General features: G+C 47.9%; 1 protein-coding gene across 1 annotated transcript in view; it reads right to left on the reverse strand.

Moving 5' to 3' along the window:
* PLA2G4F (phospholipase A2 group IVF) overlaps window positions 1-23,174 on the reverse strand; it is a 158,564-nt gene that overhangs the window by 73,841 nt on the left and 61,549 nt on the right. Inside the window, exons 14-16 of the mRNA XM_078773553.1 lie at window positions 21,858-21,995; window positions 21,634-21,726; window positions 16,873-17,151 (exon numbers count right to left, since the gene is read on the reverse strand). Coding sequence (XP_078629679.1) covers window positions 16,873-17,151; window positions 21,634-21,726; window positions 21,858-21,995 — 510 coding nt within the window. The remainder of the gene's footprint in view (window positions 1-16,872; window positions 17,152-21,633; window positions 21,727-21,857; window positions 21,996-23,174) is intronic.

Below are 23,174 nucleotides of genomic sequence, written 5' to 3' on the forward strand. Positions count from 1 at the left end.
CGTCACACACACAACCTGTATGGTTCATACGTGCCTCTCTGCAGTTCATCGAAGCTGAGTTTTCCAGACCGGATCCGTCGTGTCTTTCTGTTATCGTTTAATCCTCATGTCGTTAGTTTTATTTTAATCCAATCTCTGCGTCTTAGCCATACCATGTTGGTGTGCATTATTGAATTTGTGTCCTTGTGACTGTGAAAAATCCCCCAAGGAGCTGTGAGTGAGTGTGACTGTGCCCACTCTATCTCTGTTCTGACACATGAATCACTTGGCTTTTCCTTATCCGATGTGATCTCCTCTCCTGCTCTTCAACTTCACATTTTATTTCCCCCTCTGCTTAAAAAAACAAAAAACTTACATCGAACTCCAAAAAAAGTTACTAATTCATCCTGGCGTTTCTCTACTTTCTTTATCACTTCCATTCTCAATCCCTCCTAATCAAACCTAGTTCCACCTATTTGAACGAATTTGCTTCTTACTTTAAAAGCTTTTAATAACATTTTAAAATAATCAATTTGCCATATCTCTGTGTCAGCAAAATCCCACGTGATCAAAGCACCAGTCATAGTAGAAAGGATTCAAACACTTACACATATACATAGTCACACGCTCGTTACATAGTAGTCACACTCGGTAGTTGTGTATCCACCGATAGGCCGGATCTGGATCCGGGCCTGAACCAAAATCGAATCAGCTTGTTCTTGTCGCCAAACCAACTCATACACCAAGTTTTGTCATAACTCGTCCACAACATTTTGAAATATTGTGCTGCATATCGTTTTTGGCCCCATCTCTCAAGGGTGAGGAATCACTAAAATAATTATAGTATCTGGATCTGGATCTTCACCAAAATCGAATCAATTCCGCCTCGTCACATACCTAACCTCTCCACCAAATTTCGGCCAAATCCATCCATAATTTTGAGATATGCTGTTCACAAACAAACAGACAGGGGTGAAAACATAACCTCCTCCCAACTTTGGTGGCGCAGGTAACAACAAAATATTCTTGAAAAAAACCTAGCACTTCTTTCCACTACGTTTATGATTTTGTACAACACTTGTACAAAATCATAAACGGCAACACTAACTCCAACTATATGGTATTCCTAGAATACTTACCCTGCGCAGTCAACTTATTGTGAGCCAACTCTTGTTTTTGAACTTTTTTTTTTTCTTTGATCCAATATGGCTGCCAGACCACGTGAGTGATGACATCATACATTTGTATTCTCTCATATAATTGTTGCATAGATCACGCTCAATACATTTCAAACTGATCAGACTAAGCGTTGTCCCTGTCGAATCATGACGTCATAATTATGGCACCAATGACGTCATCGTTAACACCTATTCCCCATATGGAGTTGTTTACAATGAGACATGTTTCAATTTTTTCCATGCAGCGGTTTTGGAGATATAGAGGTGCAACATTTTTCGGTTTTTCCAAAATGTCACCTGTACCACATGACCTATGACGTCAAGATTAGTATTAAAATATTCTACAGGAGGAGGTGTTCCTATTGTAAAAATTTCATGCCCAACAGACCAACAGTTGCTGAGAATTTTTTTTAATAATGATCGGATAAGTGTTGTACTTGTCGAATTATGACGTCATAACAAAGGCACCGATGACATCATCATTAACATATCTTATTCCCCATGGGGAGTCCTTGACAAAGAGCCAGGTCTAAATGTTTTCCATTGAGTGGTTTCAGAGATAAATAGGTGCAAAGTTGTTCCAAGATGGCACCTGTACCACGTGACGTATGACGTCATAATAATCATTAAAATATTCTACAGGCGCAGGCGCTCCTATGGTGAAAATTTCATGTCAATCGGACCAACGGTTGCCGAGAAAATGAATTTTTTAAATGCAGACGCGTACATACGTACGTAACTGAATGCTTAACCCCGCTTTTCGCTCCGCGAGCACAGGGTAACAATGGCATGACATCTTCACATGCAGCCATATCTATCACAGACAACATGCACCATCAGAGAAACACCAGGCGAACATCCATTATACAAAAGTCACATGTGATCCAGAAAAGAGGAAAAACTAATTACAACACTCAAACTCAGGTACCAACTCGACAACACCATCACACCATTCACTCCCACACCACCAACAAGGAAAAAACAAAATCGCAGGAGACCTGCCATCAGATGCCCATGTTAGAAAAGCTTGTCCGACATCACCATTCCGGGCAACCAAGCTCGGAGAACCCGGAAGTGCCTGGATGCGTTTTCCCGTGAAACCTGTGGAAAGGCTTTGCTCGAATCCACTAGTTCTACATTATTAGCTCGGTCTCCATGCCTTTTTCAGTACTACATGTACAGTATTTACATTCTCTGTTAAAAGGTCCAGTATAGTACAGAGTGGTGGGAATGAAGGAAAATGGTGAAGGAAAGTTTGTAAATTATTAATTCAATGATGGGTTCATCAAATCCAATACCCTAGTGATTCCCTGTGGAATTATCAATGTAAAATCATATCCGGCATTATGTGATGTACATTCAATTTGAGGTGGAAATTATGAGATAATTAATTGATATTTCCCCCTTTATTGAAGTCAGATTATATAGTTGGTTGAACAGAATTTCTAAATACCACTTACATGTGGTCCCGTATTTCTTGTATGTATATTGCTGCAGGCCCATTAGTCCATTGGACCAAATTTTCATTTGTCTTCACGACCTTGTAGCATACTTGCTTGCCGTACTGCTTGAGCATTACTATGGCGTAGGAAGCGGGGAGGTGAGGGATTTTTTTGAAAAATAAATTTAAATACCCCACAATGTCAAAGTGGAATTATTTTTCAGAAATTTTTACAAAACAATTAAAAATGAAAAGGTGAAATGTCTTGAGTCAATAAGTATTCAACCCCTTTGATATGGCAATCCAAATTGAGTTCAGGTGCATCCAATTTCCTTTGATCTTGATTGGAGTCCACCTGTGGCCAATTCATTTGATCAGACATGATTTAGAAAGAAACACACCTTTCTATATAAGGTCCCACAGATGGCAGTGCATGTCAGAGCAGAAACTCTACCATGAAGTCCAAGACCAAGGAACTGTCCGTAGAACTCTGAGATTGTGAGGAGGCGAAGATCTGGGGAAGGGTATAAAACAATTTCTAGAGTGTTGAAAGTTCCCAAGAGCACAGCGAGCTTCATCATCAGGAAATGGAAAGAATATAAAACTACCCAGACTCTTTATAGAGCTGGCCGTCCGACCAAACTGAGCAACCGGGCCAGAAGGACCTTGGTCGCGGAGGTGACCAAGAACCCAATGACCACTCTGACAGAATTACAGAGTTCCTTGGTTGAGATGGGAGAACCTGCCTGGAGGACAACAGTCTCTGCAGCACTTCACAAACCTAGGATTTATGGGAGAGTGGCCAGACGGAAGCCACTCCTTTTTTTTTTTTTTTTTTTTTTTTTTTTTTTTTTTTTTTTTTTTTTTTTTTTTTTTTTTTTTTTTTTTTTTTTTTTTTTTTTTTTTTTTTTTTTTTTTTTTTTTTTTTGTATACAAGGTCGAGGCTCGTGAAAGAGCGAACATTAATCACACAGAAAGACAAACCGACACATAAAACATATAACATAGGGAGCGGTAGACAAGATGGGGAGAGAGGGGGAAGGACACAAACACAACATTTGAGAGCAGGGACCGAGAGACATGGAGACATCGAGAGATCTGAGAGAGGGCGAGGGCTTTGGGGGGGGGGGGCGTGGGAAGGGGGCGGTGGGAGAGGTATAAAACATATGGACACTGCCAGGACTTCCAGGAAAGAAGTTGGAATTCCAAACAAGGTGGATCTGGGGTGAATTAGCGGGGGTAGAAAAGATCAAGGTTTTGGATGGGGGAAGATAAGAGATGGTGGTGAACAGCTGTTTTAAAGACCTGGAGGGAGGAGTGGGATTGAAGGGAGTGAGGGAGTTTGTTCCAGAGGCGGGAGAAAAGAGGAATGAAAGAGTGAAGGTGAGCAGAGAGCCGAGATTTCGGCAGTTTAACCATCAGAGGGTTGCTGGCAGATCTTGTGCGACCTGTAGGAATATTTGGGGGACAGAGCACAGAGAGAGCTGGGGGTGCAAGGCCGGAGAGGAGTCGGTAGAAGACAGAAAGACCACCTACCTGCCTGCGGTGAGTGAGTGAAAGGCCCTCAGAGATAGCTTCATCGCGGGAGATTCCAATAATTCTGAAAGCTTTGGTTTCAACAGCGTGAAGCCGAGCTAGGTGTGAGGCAGGAGCACCGGCCCATAGGGGAGAACAGTATTCCATTGAGCTGCGGATGAAAGCCTTGTATGTGGTGAGGAGCTCAGGTGTGCCGAGGAAGGACTTCGCACGACGGAGGATGCCCAGTCGGCGACTGGCTTTGGAGGCCAGCTTGGAAATGTGGTTTTCCCAAGAAAGATCATGGCAGATAGTGAGACCCAAAATCTTGAGCGACAGAACTTCTTGGAGAGGATTGTTGAGAAAGTAGATGGGAGGGTTGTCCAGTCGATCTTTTCGGAGAGACATAGTAAGAGTGTGAGATTTGTCAGGATTGAAAGACATGTTCCACTTGTTTGACCAGTCTGTGATTTTGTCCAGGTCTTCAGAGAGTGAGGAGGCAGCAGACTGCCGATCTGAGGGAAGAGGAATGGAGCGGCAGAGAGTGGAGTCATCAGCAAAGAGATAGAGAGGATTTTCGAGAGAGTCAGAGAGATCATTGATGAAGACCAGAAAAAGCACGGGGCCCAGAACACTGCCTTGGGGAACTCCAGCCTGAACAGGAAGAGGAGATGAGAGAAACCCATTCAGGGCCACACGTTGACGACGACTAGAGAGGAAGTCCGCCAGCCATGCGTGGAGATTTCCATGGATACCAAAGGAGGAGAGTTTGGTGAGCAGAGCGGGGTGCCAGACCGTGTCGAAGGCACATGATATGTCGAGGGAGACAGCTCTAATTTCCTGTTTGGCATTGAGGACCTCCATCCATTGTTGAGACAGCAGAAGCAGCATGTCCAGAGTAGAGTGACCTGGTCTGAAACCAAATTGATGATCAGAGATCAAGCCATTGGAGAAGAGGAAAGGCACATGACACCACACCTGGAGTTTGCAAAAAAGCACGAGAAAGACTGGCAAACAATTATGTGGTCTGATGAGACGGAAATTGAACTCTTTGGCTTGAATGCAAAGCACTACGTCTGGCGGAAACCCAGCACAGCTCATCAACTATCTAACACCATCTCTACAGTGAAGCATGGTGGTAGCAGCATCATACTATGGGGATGCTTTTCCGCAGCAGGGACTGGGAGTCTTGTAGAAGGAAACAATAGAGGAAACGATAGAGGAAACGATGAATGGAGCCAAATACAGGCAATTCCTTGAGAACCTGCTTCAGAGTGCAAAAGACCTTAGATTGCGGCAAAGATTTACATTCCCACAGGACAATGATCCCAAGTATACAGCTAAAGCAACCCTGAATGGCCTCAGAACAAGAATGTGAAAATATTTGAGTGGCCCAGCCAAAGCCCAGACTTGAATCCCATGGAGAATGTGTGGAAAGACTTTTGTTTTGGCTTCTGGGTTTTCGCTCCCCTGGGAAGACGGTTTTTGGCCGCCTCGGGGAAGAGTGAGAGGGTGGGTTCAGCACAGAGAGTTAGAGTTTTCCTCGCCTGAGGAAAGGCTTATTCGTGGTTGGCTTGCCTGTTCATGTTTCTGCTTCGTCACCTGTTCGTGGTTGCTTCGTTGCCTGCTCATGTGCCTGGGTTGTCCCCTGCTCATGTGCCTGGTTTGTCCCCTGCTCGTGTGCCTGATTTGTCCCCTGCTCGTGTGCCTGGTTTGTCCCCTGCTTGTTTTCCTGGTTTGTCCCTGCTCATGTGCCTGGTTTGTCCCCTGCTTGTTTTCCTGCTTTGTTGCCTGCTCGTCTCCCTGTTCATCACCTGCTTCATTGTGGGCTTGTGGCTGCTTCGTCACAAGCTGCATCACCGTCGCTAGAAGACAATGCCTCACCCGTTTCTCATTCCCCTCCGTGTGTATGCTTGAGTCTAGTGTGAGGCACCTTGTATTTGTCTATTCGTATTGTAAATATTTATTTATTTATTGTAAACCCCTGTTTCCTCTCCCCATCCCTCCATTGTACCCCACTGTCGTGTTTTATTCTTTCCCTGTTGTTTGTGGAGGTGAATAAACGCCGTTAAATGAGAACCAAGGATCCCTTGCGGTTCTCTTGTTTATTGCGGTTCCAACGTATGTGAAGCCGCCGTTAATTGAACGTTGTCAAAGGGAGTAAAAAAACAGTTCAGTCCATCCATCCAGTGGCCGTTGTTAATAGACTTCTGGGCACGACAGTATGTATATTTCGAATCTCAGGATTTCATTCGAATCTCAGGCTAATGGGGGCTCTCCAGCTCTCCAGCACAAATATGACCCATTTGGCTCTCCAGCGTCTGACTGTCTGGTTCTGAAAAGCTGTTGACAAAATCTTTGTTTGATTTTGCGTCAACATTCTTTCCTTATGAGCAGCTCCCCGCCTGCCCTTGCCTTTCTTTGAAGCCCAGCTTGGGAAACCGGGGAAATGTTTTTAGTTCCTTGTCCTTTGAAGAAAAGTATATGAAGCAGAATACAAATTGTGATTCCTTGAGATGTTGTTGGTTGCTGGCTGTGTGAGGACCAAAAGGTTCTACTCGCTTCTGAGCCCATATCTATCTACCATGCATGCTATCCTTATTCCTCAATAAACCCCTTGTACAGTGTCCGAGTTGAGGTGCTTATTCCAGAACTGGAGGGGTTAGGGAATCCACGACATATATACAAACACACACACACACACACACACACACACACACACACACACACACACACACACACACACACACACACATTTGTGGGGATGGTAATAGGTGCTTACAGGAGTAAGTATCAACTAGTTATTTTATTAATAAACATAGAACGTAAGTATTTGGTTTTTCTGTGAAATGATACGTCATGTGTCAAAAAGTGTTTTAGTAGGAATCCAGAGTCTCCCGCCCTTATTTCTGTCTAAGCCCCTACCATTCCCACACCTTAATTCTTGAGAATATTCCCATTTGGAATGCCTTTGTATGTGTTTCTAATTCTCTCTCTCTCAAGCACGGACTTGCAGGCAAATGGCTTGTAGGGCATGCAAATTGACATTGTTATCACCCAACCCACCGACGAGGAGAGGTGAGAATCCTCGTGAAACCACAACAGATCGTGGGGGTTGTAAAAAAGGAGAGCGCAGCATGGATCGGTGCGAGTCTTTTTCACCAGTGAAAGTCATGAGTGGTCTGACGAGAGTCAAGTGAAGTGAAAATTTGCTGGCACTCAGAGTCTTCCCCTGATCTGAGTGATGTGGGTTGAGTATGTAACAACTCAAGATTGAACAAAGCGTTGTGGCCTACCTTCTTGGCAAACGAATTGTGTGTGCGCAGCACCACACTGGTGACCCCGACTCGTTCAGCCGTAGCTGACCCCTGAACGCGCCATGGCTACCAACGCTGTCACCGTCAAACTCCCGGAGTTCTGGGAAGCGCAAGCCGATGTTTGGTTTGTGCAGGCCGAAGCTCAATTCCAGCTCCGGGGCATCACGGCAGATGACACCATGTACTACCACATGGTCGCCGCCCTTGGGCCCGGCACTGCCGCCGTCGTGTCCATCCTTCGGCGCCCGCCAGGCACCCACAAGTACGCGGTGCTCAAACGTCTTCTCCTCGCCACGTTCGGGCTCACGGAGGTCGAACGCGCCGACCGCCTCCTGGACCTTCCCGCCCTCGGCAACACATGACCGTCCGTTCGGATGGATTTTATGTTGTCCCTTCTTGGAGACCAGCGCCCGGATTTCCTGTTCCGAGCGCTTTTCCTCTGCCAGCTACCTGTGCAGGTGCGGCTCGCGCTGGCCGGTTCGAACTTAACGGAACCCCGCGCCCTGGCCGGAGAGGCGGACAAATTTTTTGCGGCCTGCGACACGCGGTCGGTGTACGGTGCTGCCGTAGTGGATCCCGGTGCGGAGGGCTACAGTGCCCCCCTGCTTCCCTCGTGGCCGCTGCTACGCCCCGCCCACTACCACTGCCGCCACCACCAGCGCCGCCGGCACGGCCGGCGCGGCAGCCACCACCGCAAACCTGGTGCTACTATCATGCCAGGTTCGGCCGCAAGGCTAGAGCGTGCCGCCCACCGTGTTCTTTCGACGGGTCGGGAAACGACCGGGCCGGCGCTCACCTGCGGCCATGAGCGTCGGCCATTCTGGCAGCCTCCTGTTCATCACAGACACCTCGTCTGGTCGTCATTTTCTGTGCGACACGGGAGCGCAGGTAAGCGTCCTCCCTGCCTCCGCGTCCGACAAGCAAGCCTCGGGCCGGGGCCCCGCCTTGCTCGCTGCCAACGGAACACCCATCCGCACATTCGGGAAGCGTTGCATCTCCCTGCGGTTCGGAGGGCAGCGCTTTCAATGGTCGCTCGTGACCGCCAGCGTGCCAATGGCCCTGCTCGGTGCGGACTTCCTTTGTGCGAATGGGCTGTTGGTGGACGTTAAGCGTCGACGACTCGTCCAGGCCGAAACCTTCAGCTCGCTCGTTTGTTCACCGAGCGGCTCATTGAGCAGCTCGCTGAGCGGCTCACCGAGCGGCTTACCAAGCGGCTTGCTGAGCGGTTCCGTCCCGGCGAAGTTAGTCTGTACGCTTCCGGCAGCGGACGAGTTTACCCGCCTCCTCGCCAGTTTCCCGGCACTCATGCGGCCCACCTTTTCAGCATTGGCCGTCAAACATGGGGTGGAGCACCATATCCCCACCGTCGGACCACCAGTCTACGCCCGGGTGCGCCGCCTCGACCCCACGAAGCTCGCCATGGCGAAAGCGGAGTTCGCCACGCTGGAGCGGCTGGGCATCGTACGGCGCTCCAACAGCGCATGGGCCTCTCCTCTGCACATTGTGCCCAAGCCCGGCGGCGGATGGCGGCCGTGCGGTGACTACCGCCGGCTCAACGATGCCACCACCCCCGACCGCTACCCGGTCCTGCATATTCAGGACTTTTCCGCCCGGTTGGCGAAAACGACCATTTTCTCCAAGGTAGACCTCATCCGGGGCTACCACCAGGTCCCCGTACAACCGGACGATGTACCAAAGACGGCCGTCATCACACCTTTCGGCCTCTTTGAGTTCTTGCGGATGCCCTTTGGGTTGAAAAATGCGGCCCAGGCGTTCCAGCGGCTCATGGACAGCGTCTTGCACGACTTGTCCTTCATCTTTGTCTACCTGGACGACATCCTAGTCGTGAGCGCGTCCCGGGAGAAGCACCTGCTCCACCTCCGCATGCTCTTCGAACGCCTGGGCCAGCATGGCCTGATAATCAACCCCGCGAAGTGCCGTTTCGGCGTCACCGCCATCGACTTCTTGGGGCACCGCATCACCAGGCACGGGGCCATCCCTTTACCGGCCAAGGTGGAGGTGGTCAGGAGTTTCCCGTGCCCCCGCACGATCAAGGGGCTCCAGGAATTCCTGGGCATGGTGAATTTTTAACACCGCTTCGTGCCCCGCGTCGCCCAGCTCCTAAGCCCCCTGCACGAGGCCCTCCGGGGGAAGCCAGGCAAAGGTGACATCGCCTGGACGGAGCAAATGGCCGTGGCGTTTGCGGGCGCAAAGCTGGCCTTGGCCAACGCCACCATGCTGGCGCATCCGGCGCCCGATGCACCAATCGCCCTCACCACCGACGAGTCGGACTACGCGGTGGGCGCGGTGCATGAGCAGTGGGTGAGTGGTGCTTGGCAGCCGCTGGCGTTTTTTAGCCGGCAGCTCCGCCCGCATGAACGCCGGTACAGCACCTTCGACCACGAGCTGCTCGGGCTCCACCTGGCGGTCCGACACTTCCACCATCTTCTCGAGGGCCGCCCGTTCACGGCCTTCGTCGATCACAAGCCCCTTGTTTTCGCGATGGCCAAGGTCGCCGAGCCATGGTCAGCCCGGCAGCAACGTCACCTCTCTGCCGTCCATACACGACGGACATCCGTCACGTCGCCGGTAAGGACAACCCGGTGGCGGATTGCCTTTCCCGGTCCGTCGCACACGCGGTCCACCTCGGGATCGACTATGCCCGGATGGTGGCGGACCAGACCGCCGACCCCGACATCCAGGCTTTGCGGACCGCCGTCGCGGGCCTCCGCGTCACAGAGGTGCCGTTCGACGTCGCGGGCACTGCCCTCTTGTGCGACGTCTCCCTCGGCCGGCCTCACCCCATCGTGCCCGCTGGCTGGCAGCGCCCGGTTTTTGATGCCATCCACGGGCTGTCCCACCCAGACACGAAGGCCTCCCAGAAGCTCATCGTGGCGAAGTTCGTCTGGCATGGCCTCAGGAAGAACGTCCGCGACTGGGCCAGGATGTGCCTCGCGTGCCAGCGCACGAAAGTCCACCGCCACACCCAAGCCCCGTTGGCCCCGTTTACGGTGCCCGAACGTCGGTTCGACCACATCCACGTCGACTTGGTGGGACCACTGCCCCCCTCGCGGGGTTTCACCCACCTCCTCACCATGGTGGACCGCACCACCCGGTGGCCGGAGGCCATGCCATTGGCAGCGACGGCTGCGGCTGACGTCGCGCAAGCCTTCATCGCCACGTGGGTTGCTCGGTTCGGCGCCCCCTCGGACATCTCGTCCGACCACGGCCCCCAGTTCACCTCGGAGCTCTGGGGAGCAGTGGCCCAAGGGCTCGGCGTCAAGCTGCACCGCACCACGGCTTACCACCCCCAGGCCAACGGCCTGTGCGAGCGCTTCCATCGCTCAATGAAGGCCACGCTCCGGGCCAGCCTCCGCGACGGCAGCTGGGACGACAGGCTCCCCTGGGTCCTGCTGGGCCTCGGGACGGCACCCAAGGACGACCTGCGCGCGTCCTCGGCTTAGCTGGTTTTTGGGCAACCACTGCCGGTACATGGCGAATTTATCCCCGACTCCACGGCCCCTTGGTCCGCGGCGCAACAGCGCTCCACCCTTCAGGAGACCGCCAGGAGGTTCGCCCCGGTGCCGACGGCACACCATGGTTGCCCGTCCTCCCACGTCGCCCCGGAGCTTCGCACGGCGGAGTACGTTTTTGTCAGGCACAACGCCTACCGGGCACCGCTGCGGCCCCCGTACGACAGTCCCTTCCGCGTGCTGGAGACCGGGGACAAGCATTTCACCGTGGACATCGGCAGTACCCCCAGATCGTAGCTCCGTGGACCGCCTCAAGCCGGCCCACCTCGATCTGGACCACCCCCCGCAAGCAGCTCTGCCTCCGCGTCGAGGCCGCCCCCCGGCGGTCAGACCCCCGGCACCCCCCAGCCCCGCCGTCCCGCTACCCCACCCCCAGCCCTGCACGCATCGCCAGGGGGCGTTTTGGCCGGGTCATCCGGCTTCCCCGCAAGCTCACCCTTCAGGTGCACGGGAATTCTGGGGGGGCGCGTGTGGCGGGCACAAGGGGTAATAATTCCGCGCACCAGTGGGTGGCGCGAGCGTCCGGGCGTGGAAGCGCAGCTCGGACCACGCCCGGAGCAAAGGCGTCACGAGGCGCAGGGTGGAACTGAGATACATGCCCCGCCTTTCGGCCGACCGCCACGCCCGGGGGCAAGGTGTGGCCTCGGGACATATATGCGGGCTCGATAGTCGAGCCCGCCCAGTGCTTACGTGCGAGCTTTTATTAAAGTGTTTCAGTTTGTCCAAAGCGTTGTGGCCTACCTTCTTGGCAAACGAATTGTGTGTGCGCAGCACCACAATAACATGCATTAACCTTAGTTCATTAAGATTTCCACTCATTTATTCACTGTGTAACCGAAAATACGAAACAAGTTTCACTGCGCATCCCGATTGGCATTTGTTGAATGACGTCACGCACTTCTTGTTGAAGTTGAGTTGAAGAGTAATAATCTACAAATAATCCGGAAGAATTCCCATGTTTTAAACGCGCGTCATGTTAAGGTGTATAGAGAAGCTTAACATGTCCTTCCACTACATGGCATTATAATTAAAAAAGAAATAACAAAAATAATGATAACATTGTAACAAAGCATATATTAATTAATGTAATAATATTAATAACAATAATAACATTAATATTATTTTCCAATAATAATAACGACCGTTTAAACCCCCCTCCCCCACCCACTCCGCACGTCAACGAAACAAGTTTCACTGCCCGATTTCTATTTGTTGAATCTTGAATGACGTCACGCACTTCTCTCAAACTTATTCGAGCAAGCGCCATCAGCATTTCACAGCGCCAACTATTTGTCTTGTCACTTTTGTGAATTGTGAATCGTGAGCATCTTCCATTCTTATGTAATAAAGTATGTACAGTTTAAATTAGTTGTCAATTATAATGCATTAACAACCAATATTTGCCGAAATGATTGTCAAAGTGTCCACTGGGCACGAAGATTTTTTTTTTTTTTGCATACAACATCGAGGCTCGTCAAAGAGCGAACATTAATCACACCAAAAGTCAAACCGACACATAAAACACAAAATACGGGGAGCGGTAGACAAGATGGGGAGAGAGGAGGGAGGACACAAAACACAACATTTGAGAGCAGGGACATCGAGAGAAATGTGGGAGAGAGGAGGCTTGAGGGTAGGTGGGAGAGGTATAAAACATATGAACACTGCATGGACTTCCAGGAAAGAAGTTGGAATTTCAAAAAAGTGTATCTGGGGTGAATTAGCGGGGGTAGAAAAGATCAAGGTTTTGGATGGGGGAAGATAAGAGATGGTTGTGAACAGCTGTTTTAAAGACCTGGAGGGAGGAGAGGGATTGAAGGGAGTGGGGGAGTTTGTTCCAGAGGCAGGAGAAAATGGGAATGAAAGAGTGAAGGTGAGCAGAGAGCCTATATTTTGGCAGTTTAGCCATATTGAGGGTTGCTGGCAGATCTTGTGTGACCTGTAGGAATATTTGGGGGACAGAGCACAGAGAGAGCTGGGGGAGCAAGGCTGGAGAGGAGTCGGTAGAAGACAGAAAGACCACCTACCTGCCTGCGGTGAGAGGGTCAAAGGCCCTCAGAGTTAGCTGCATCACAGGAGATTCCAATGATTCTGAAAGCTTTGGTTTCAACAGCATGAAGCCGAGCTAGGTGTGAGGCAGGATCACCAGCCCAGAGGAGGGGAACAGTATTCCATTGAGCTGCGGATGAAAGCCTTGTATGTGGTGAGGAGCTCAGGTGTGCAAAGGAAGGACTTCGCATGACGGAGGATGCCCAGTCGGCGATTGGCTTTGGAGGCCAGCTTGGAAATGTGGTTTTCCCAAGAAAGATCATGGCAGATAGTGAGACCCAAAAGCTTGAGCAACAGAACTACTTGGAGAGGATTGTTGAGAAAGTAGATGGGAGGGTTTTCCAGTCGGTCTTTTCCGAGAGACATAGTAAGAGTGTGAGATTTGTCAGGATTGAAAGACATGTTCCATTTGTTTGCCCAGTCTGTGATTTTGTCCAGGTCTGCCGAGAGTGAGGAGGCTGCAGACTGTCGATCTGAGGGACGAGGAATGGAGCGGCAGACAGTGGAGTCATCAGCAAAGAGATAGAGAGGATTTTCCAGAGAGTCGAAGAGATCATTGATGAAGACCAGAAAAACCACAGGGTCCAGAACACTACCTTGGGGAACTCCAGCCAGAACAGGAAGGGGAGATGAGAGAAATCCATTCACGGCCACACGTTGACTACGACCAGAGAGGATGTCCGCAAGGCGCAAGCCATGCGTGGAGATTTCCATAGATACCATAGAAGGAGAGTTTGGTGAGCAGATCTGGGTGCCAGACCGTATCGAAGGCACGTGATATGTCAAGTGAGACAGCTCTGATTTCCTGTTTGGCATTGAGGACCTCCATCCATTGTTGAGACAGCAGAAGCAACATGTCCAGAGTAAAATGACCTGGTCTGAATTCAAATTGATGATCGGAGATCAAGCCATTGGAGAAGAGGAAGGATTTGATATCAGAAGCAATGATGGATTCCATGACTTTGCTGATAATTGGGAGCAAGCTGATTGGTCTGTAGTTGCAAGGATCTGTTTTTCACACCTTTTTTGTGTAAAGCGGTAATGTTTGCTGATTTCCAAGATGCTGGCAGATGACCTCGAGCAAAAGTTAGGTTGAAAAGAACAGAGAGAGGGTGAGATAGAGCGGCAGAGCAGGATTTTAGGACCCGTGGCCTGATGCCGTCTGATCCAGTTGCAGAATCAGAGTCGAGGTTTGACAAAAACTTCACCTTGTCAGGAGAGAAGGACACCGAGTCCAGGAGCAGTTGGGTTTGACTGGGTAAGGTGGGAACAGAGAGAGATGGGTTTGGGACACAAGATTTTGAGGCAAACACAGAGTTGAGGCATTCGGCTTTGTCACGTGTGGTGTCAACTGTGTAGCCATTTGAGGTAAGGGAGGGGATGGAGGGGGAACAGAACAAACACCAGAAACGGATTTGACCAGACGCCACCAGGATTTGGAGGAAGGAGATAGGTTTGAGAGTTCATTCTTGAGTGTGGGGAAATAGTGCTTCCTGGCACTCCTGAGGGTAGACACACACTTGTTCTGAACTTGGTGGAAGGAACTGAGATTGCCTTCTGTTGGATTTGTCTTCCAAGAGGCAAAGGCAAGTTGTTTCAGGCCAACTGCCTCACTACAAGATTCAGTGTACCATGGACGGGCGGAAGAGTAAGACAACTGAAGATGAGATGGGATAAATCTGTGCATGAGAGAGCAGTTTGCTTTGGAAGAATTCCCAGGAAGAATTGATGTCCGAGGCAGTAGAGATGGGAGACCAGTCCAGATGATTGATGGCTGCTTGCAGACCGTGCCAGTCAGCCTGAGTGAAATGCCAGACTCGTCGGCGCTGAGGAGGCTCTCTGAGAATGGCCAGAGAGAGAGTCCACTTTAACAAGCACATGATCAGAAGAATCGATTGGAGCAGAGGAAGAGCAGCAGACATTTGCAGGGAAGTTTGTCATAACCAAGTCTAGAAGAGAAGATACTCCATTGACTGAGATCCAGGTCGGGAAATTGACAGATTGTATCAGTCCCAATGAGTCGCAGAAGTCCTTTGCTGAGGTGCCATGGCTGGTGAGAGAGGAACCCACACCCAGCCAGCTGGCATGATGACAGTTGAAGTCGCCACATATGAGGAAGAGAGAGTTTGGATGAGTTGATAGAAGTTGGTCCATGTTGTCAGACAGCGACATGTAAATAGAGTCATCACTGTTTGGAGGATGGTACAGAACACATATGAACAAAAGGTGGGAGTGGAGAGGAAGCCATAGCCAGAGCTACTCCTGGGGGTGGGGTGGAGAGAGGGCAGTGCAGGGCGAGTGAGGACGAGAGGTTTTGATAAAGATAGCCACCCCACCACCAGGACAAGGCTCAGGTCTATCATACCGTAGGAGGGAGTAACCAGGAAGAGATATTAAGGAATCAGAGACATATTGAAGGAGGAAAGTTTCTGTTAAGTAGATCACGTCTGGATTGTCAGAAGCAACCTGAATGGAGAGTTCAATCAGGTTTGAGCGAAGGCCCTGGATGTTTCAGGTCCATACCATTAATGAGGAGAGAGGGGGGAGCATCGGGTGCAGGACAGGGGAGGGGAGGGGTAGGGTCAGATGAAGGATGAGAGGGGAGGTAGGGAAAGCTGTTGATAGTGCGTCAGAGATTACAGAAAAGTTACAGAAAAGGGAAGGATGAGGAGGACGAAAGGGTTGATGGTGATGGGATAAGGCACAGTGAGGGGTTGTTTGAGGGGGGGCAGAGGAAAGTAGAAGGTTGGGGGAGGTGGAGGTATGAGATAGAAGGGAGACGAAGTGGGGAGGAGGCAGCTTTGAGGAGGAGGTGGGAGGGGGGAGAATCGGAGAGGGATGGTAGGGGGGGAGATTTGAAGGGGAGGGGTTGGGGGGGAGTTTTGAAGGGGAGGGGTTGGGGGAGAGTTTTGAAGGGGAGCGGTTATGGGGTGAGTTTAGGAGGGGCAAGGGGGGAGTTCAGAAAGTGGATGCTTAATTAAAGACGAACATATATAACAAATTGGGTTTGTTGTGATTTTCACGTTGGCGATCCGTTTTTGAGATCGAGAGAGGAGGGGTGGAATGAATGTGAATTTAGAGCATGTAATGAGGAAGAAGCTTGTGTTGTTTAATCCTCGTTTTGTTTTTGTTTTTTTTTATGTTTAAACATTGATTTTGTTGAAAGTACCAATAAATCTATGGGTTTCATTTTATTGACCGTTTACATTTTTATTCCCGTGGGTGGGTGGGAAGGGGCCCCAGTGGATTGCTTGCCCAGGGCCTACAATGCTCTTAAGACGGCCCTGGTCTTGCTCGGCCGCCGATCCTTTTGAATTCAGAGGGCAACAGGCTCGTTCGAGTTGATGTTAAATTTGAAACTGAAGTAAAGATCTCTTTGCATTTCCTGGTGGATGACGTACAATCCCAAGGACTTCCCGGCACGAGATCAGTGACTATCCAGGTGGAAGATTTGACCTCATGTCCACCCAGTTTAAATCCCTTCACAGTTACAATGTCTTTGCAGATGTACATCCATACATAAAATAACAACCTGGCAATGTCCCTGTTTTGCCTCCACTATTCTCCTTCACACTCTTCCCAACCACCCAAAATTAAGTCGATACACTGATATGCAGTATTTTGTTGATGTGGTGTTGCTTATAGTGTAGGTAATGCATCAATAATGTCTGCATCAAAGTGTCTTGTACATTTTTAAAATGTACTCTGGTGCATTCATAATGCAGATTAAACGCTGACAAAGTGAAACCTAAAAAGGGAAAAGTAAGATGGTAAATGTACACAATACGCTTGGAATTTAACAATGATGATAATATTTTAATGTTGTTTGTGTGGAAGGAAATGTTCTTAAGCACACCAACCTTTCCAAGGGCTGAAGTCTGGGAACTGCTCAAAGTTCTGCACCAGGAAATGTCCGGATAAGAAGTTTGGCACGTGGGACACGGACAGTCGGGTTCCCAGGGCCTCGTGCAACACCTGTTTAATGAACCGCTCTGGGGTGCTCACCTCTATCGAAAGTGCCTCTTCGGCTGTACCCCGAGCGCTGCTGTCTGGAATTGTCACCCCTGTGAGCTCTGTCGGCTCTTTGCTCCGCAAGGGCACTTGAGCCAGGTCCTGGTCAACAATTGGCTCTTGTTTTTCTGCAGTACAACATTTCATATTAGATCAATTGCTCCCCCATTTCATGGCATGCCAACCATCAATCAGTGCACGACTCATATAGCATGTTTACACACCTCTAAGTGCAATGAGACAACTCCATGAGCCAAACCAGTGCTTTTAGTGATGGAGGTATGCTGTCAATATTCACTATATTTCACCAAATGAGTAGGAATGCTTCATCGCTGTTTGACTCTCTCTCTCTCGTCTCATACTGTCATCTTGACTGGGAGCCAAGATGGCTGACAGGCATTAGAAAGCTAAGGCACATCTCCAATAGACGACACAGCTAAGCTGCACCCCTGAGATGGGAAACATGCCCCTCACACCGAATTAGAGCAGAATGAACAAGAATAAAAAGAAGTAAAATGTCAGCTCTCGCCAGGGTTTTAGTAATTTTGCTGTATGGAGTTGAAGGCCATCAGTCGGCCATCTTTGGCCGGATTACAAAACAAAATCTTCTGCATATGTATACTCTCATTTATAGTCTTTGTGCCAAGTTTGAACAAAATTGGTCCATGCATGTCGAGAAATGGTTGGGGTCACCTTTAAGTAACAAAATGGCTGCCAGTCGGCCATCTTGGATCTGATCTCGAAAAACAATGACGTGCCTATGTAACCCATCTTTCGTTATCTGTTTGCTAAATTTGAATGAGATCGGTAAATGCATGTCCGAGAAATGGTTGAGGACGAGTTCAACATCGGTTTTTTTACAATTCAAATGGCCACCAGTCGGCCATATTTGATCACATCGCGAAACAAAATCAAGTGCATTAGTATACCAGCATGTGTTGTCTTTTTGCCAAGTATTAACAAAATCGGTCTCTTTTAAAATTAAAAAATTAACAAAATTAATCTCCAAGGTATGGGGGGGTTGGGGGGGGGGGGTAATAACCATGGCCTTTAAAGGCCAAACTATAGAATGAAAGACAGACCACAATACAAATCAAACAGACCTCCATTAGATTATGAGTGAATGGACACGCACTTCTATCACAGTACGAATGTCAATCTTCAGGATTTGATTTGGCTAATCTTAGTATTAGCGTTAACAATACTGCAGTGCGACAAAGTGTTTGTTTTTTAATCTCATGCAGTTTTCAATGTAAGCAAGAGTCAATATTGAAAAAGGAAATGCATGTCATGAAACATGCCAGAAACCGGATGAAAACTTAAATCATTCCCATAATCGCAACAGAAATATCCTGACCGACATGACTTACAGGAAACATGGTGATAATCATGTTTATTCTTATTCAGAATAATTATTACCTCCGCCACCAAAGGTACAGTCACGTGAAAAAGTAAGTACACCCCATGTAAAGTTTTGACTTTTTCAACATATTTCAACATACAGCTATTTGATCTTCATTTCAACAATATTGATAGATAAAGGTGATATAATATAATAAATATCATGAAACATTTACATTTTGTAGTCCATTGTATAATTTAAATAAACATAAATGCAAATTTTGCATGTGGAAAAAGTAAGTACACCCTTGGCTCTAATAGGTGGTATTGCCCCCTTTGGCAGAAACAACATCAAGAAGACGTTTCTTATAACTGTCTACCAGGCTCTGACATCGACTTGGAGAAATGTTTGCCCACTCCTCCATGCAGAATTCTTTCAGCTGTGCGATGTTTGAGGGGTTTCTTGCATGCACAGCTCGTTTCAAATCCCTCCACAACATCTCAATGGGATTTAGATCCGGGCTTTGACTTGGCCATTCCAGAATCCTCCATTTCTTTCTTTTCAGCCATTCCTTGGTGGATTTACTGGTATGTTTAGGGTCATTGTCATGTTGCAAGGTCCACCTTCGGTTGAGCTTCAACATGCAGACAGATGGCCTCACATTATCCTCAAGCACCCTCTGGTACAATGAAGATTCATAGTGGATTCTATGATGGTGAGCTGCCCAGGCCCTGATGCAGCAAAGCTGCCCCAAACCATAATATTTCCACCACCATGCTTTACAGTTGGTATCAGGTTCTTGTGGTCAAATGCTGTCTTTGGTTTTTGCCAAACATGTCTTCTAGTACTGTGGCCAAATAGCTCTACCTTTGACTCATCTGTCCAGAGCACATTGTTCCAGAAGTGCTGGTCTTTGCCTCGGTGTTCATTGGCAAACTTTAGTCTTGCCCTGATGTTCTTTCTGGACAGCAAAGGTTTCCTCCTGGCACACCTCCCATGTAGATCAAATTTGTGCAGCCTCTTTCTAATGGAAGACTCGTGCACTTTGACATCAACAGTGGCAAGAGCTACCTGTAGGTCCGGTGATGACATTCTGGGATTCTTAGACACTTCTTTCAGCATCTTGCGGTCTGCTCTCGGGCTGAACTTGCTGGGGCAGCCTGGCCTGAACACGTTGGCAGTTGTTTGAAATCTTCTACACTTGTCGATGATCTTCCGGACAGTCGAATGATTGATTTCAAATTGTTTGGAGATCTTTTTAAATCCCTTCCCAGACTCGTAGGCATCGATAACCTTCTTTCTGAAGGCCTCAGAGAGCTCTTTTGATCTAGGCATGGTGACGCCGCACACTTCAACAAAGAGCAAACCAAACTAAATGTCTGAGGTTTAAATAAGACAGGTTCCTCCAAGATCCTCTCTAAGGATGTTCTAATCATTTGCACCTGAGCTGGTGCACCTGATTCTAATTTTAGGTATTTGAAGTAGTGATAAATGTTGGGGTGTACTTAGTTTTTCCACATGCGAAATTTGCCTTTATGTTTATTTTAATTATACAATGGACGACAAAATGTAAATGTTTCATGATATTTGTTATATTATATCACGTTTATCTATCAATATTGTTGAAATGAAGATCTAATAGCTTTATGTTGAAATATGTTGAAAAAGTCAAAACTTTACATGGGGTGTACTTACTTTTTCACGTGACTGTAGATGGAGGATTGTACCCGTCTGTCTGTTTGTTGATGAACAAGATATCTCAAAAAGTTGTGGATGGATTCGGACGAAATTTGGCAGAGATGTAGCGTATGTGATTAGATTTTGATGAATATCCGGATTCGGCGACTAGAATTTTTTACGTGATTCTTCTCCATTGGGATATAGGGCCAAGAACGATACATATCTCAAAATGTTGTGGACGGATTTGGACAAAACTTGGTGGACAGGTTGTGTGTGTGAAAAGGAAGAATCCATTCAATTTTAGTGAAGATCTGAATATGGATTCGGATATGAGCATTATTTAATTTTTAAGTTAAATCAACTTTAAAAGTTTATGTGGCTTTGTATGTGGCTCCTCACCACATACAAGGCTTTCATCCGCAGCTCAATGGAATACTGTTCCCCCCTCTGGGCTGGTGCTCCTGCCTCACACCTTGCTCGGCTTCACGCTGTTGAGGCCAAAGCTTTCAGAATCATTGGAATCTCCTGCGATGTAGTCAACCCCGAGGGCCTTTCACTCACTCGCCGCAGGCAGGTTGGTGGTCTTTCTGTCTTCTACCGACTCCTCTCCGGCCTTGCTCCCCCAGCTCTCTCTGTGCTCTGTCCCCCCAATATTCCTTCAGGTCGCACAAGATCTGCCTGCAACCCTCTTATGGTTAAACAGCCAAAGTCTAGACTCTCTGCTCACCTTCACTCTTTCATTCCCCTTTTCTCCCGCCTCTGGAACAAACTCCCCCACTCCCTTCAATCCCACTCCTCTCTCCAGGTCTTTAAAACAGCTGTTCACCACCATCTCTTATCTTCCCCCATCGAAAACCTTGATCTTTTCTACCCCCGGTAATTCACCCCAGAGTCCTTGCAGTGTTCATATGTTTTATTCCTCTCCCACCTCCCCCCAAGTCCTCCCGATGTCCCTGCTCTCAAATGTTGTGTTTGTGTCCTTCCCCCTCCCCATCTTGTCTGCCGCTCCCCTTGTTTTTTGTGTTTTGTGTGTCGGTTTGTCTTTTTGTGTGATTAATGTTAGCTCTTTCACGAGCCTCGATCTTGTATACAAAAAAAAAAGAAAAGAAAAAAAAAAGTCATTCTTCACCATTTAGTGATGGGGCTGAGACCAACATATAGCAGGATATCTCAAAAAGTTATGAATGATTTTGGCCGAAACTTGGTGGACAGCTTGTGTGTGTGACAAGGAAGAATCAATTAAATTTTGGTGAAGATTCGGATCCGGCTACTATAATTTTTTTTAAGTGATTCTTCACCTTTGGGAGATATAGGGCCAAAAACGATACATAGCAGGATATCTCAAAGTTGTGGACGAATGATTTTGATTAAATGTGATTCTGTATTGTGATTTTCTGGTCTACTCTAGGATACAAAACGTAAATTGTTTATCTGGCGGAGGTATGCTCTCTACCGAGTGCTGTTCTAGTTATCTCTGAAAACGTACAATATCTAGAACTTTCGAATTTATTTCCACATCAGTAACGACCCCTTTCACCACCCTGAATACAAGGTGAGGTTCAAAAAAGTAAACAATTCACTTCCTTACCTGTATCTTGTTTACCATCAGGAGAATTCTGCTTCTTTAAAAGGTCATTGAAAAGATCCCGCAAGCTCTTGGCAAAGGCACTTCCCCACAGGCCTGCAGAACAATCACCAAATATTGAGTTCCTGAAATCCACAAACATATCTGATGGAATTTTGCATCAAACACAACATATTTATTTTTGATTAAAATGGATCACATATAGCTTCAGATGCAGTCATTCCAACCGAGCAGGTAGTGAAGTGGTGGCTCCGGATGCCGCCGCACCAGGTGCCCCATGAAGAACTCGCTCTCAAAGTTCCGCGCTGGGATGAAAGCCCCATATTTAGGCAAGCCCACTTCATGAGGAGTGAACTCCACCCACTCTTAGTATTCAGCATACGGAGAGAAGTATGGAAAGGAGGATTAATGTGTTAATCACCATGGAGGGTAAAGAACACCAAAATCAAGATGGATGGTGAAAGACATGAAAAGCACAGAGTTAAATGCCAAATTGACTTCTCTGAAATAGCTTTCTTTGGTCGGATGGCCTAAAGGTGTGCACAATCCCCTCGAAGCTGTCTGGCCTGGGTTTGAATCCAGACCCAGCTATAAACTGTCACACAGCTTTAAATTTCATAGACAGGGTGATTCCTCAATGTCTGTGCCGTCCATTATATGGGTGTCCCGTCTGCCGGTATTAGTTGCTACTTTAAAGATCCCATGGTCTTTTGCGAAGAGTAGGCGAGTATGTTCCAGCGCCATGGCCAAATTCCAAATTACTGCCCTAACCAACAGGGGGTACTGCACCAGCAACACAGCCACACTCCCAGCAATGATGCAAACCAGCAGTCACCGGCTGCACACGAAACGAATGAATGAATATCAATCGATTGTCAAAACTATGAATGAAAACATCCACAGCGGAAGAAGAAAAAAAAACATACAAAAGACGGCTTGTCATATTGAGACAGTGGAACACGTGATGGATATAAGTCCCATTATCCCGGTATTTTAAGTGTAAGGGGTGAATATGGACACTCTTTGTCTGGAAATGGATGAAACATTTTCATGTCCTTTGCTTTGTGGTTGTTGTTGTTGTTGTTGTTTCATGTACACCCTGTGGCTATTGGTTTGGTTGCATCATTTCACCATTTAAACTACTAGCAACGGTACCCGCCCTAGGGGCGGGGCTTCAATTGGGAAGCCCAAATGAAAAGGCTAAATATCAGAAATTGAAGGCTTTTTTTATTTTAAATGATTTACATAAACATCCGTTAAATCATATCACACGCAAATCATCACAATCCAAACAGTATTTGTAGAATTTCAATAAAAGCCACATCACTGTTCATATCGGTAAATATTATTCCATCGTGTTTGGAAAAACTGGAAAATTGGAAAAATTGGAAATTGGAAAAATTGGAAAAACAATATAGCCTATTTTACTCCAGGGGGTCCCAGGATTACCCACCCAAAATTTTGTTGCGATCGGTTCAGCTGTTTTTGAGGTACCTGGGAACAGACGGATGGACAGACGGACAGACATTTGGTGAATTCTAGTA

The sequence above is a fragment of the Myxine glutinosa genome, chromosome 3 (assembly GCF_964187855.1).
Source record: "Myxine glutinosa chromosome 3, kmMyxGlut1.1, whole genome shotgun sequence".
Lineage (NCBI taxonomy): Eukaryota > Metazoa > Chordata > Myxini > Myxiniformes > Myxinidae > Myxine > Myxine glutinosa.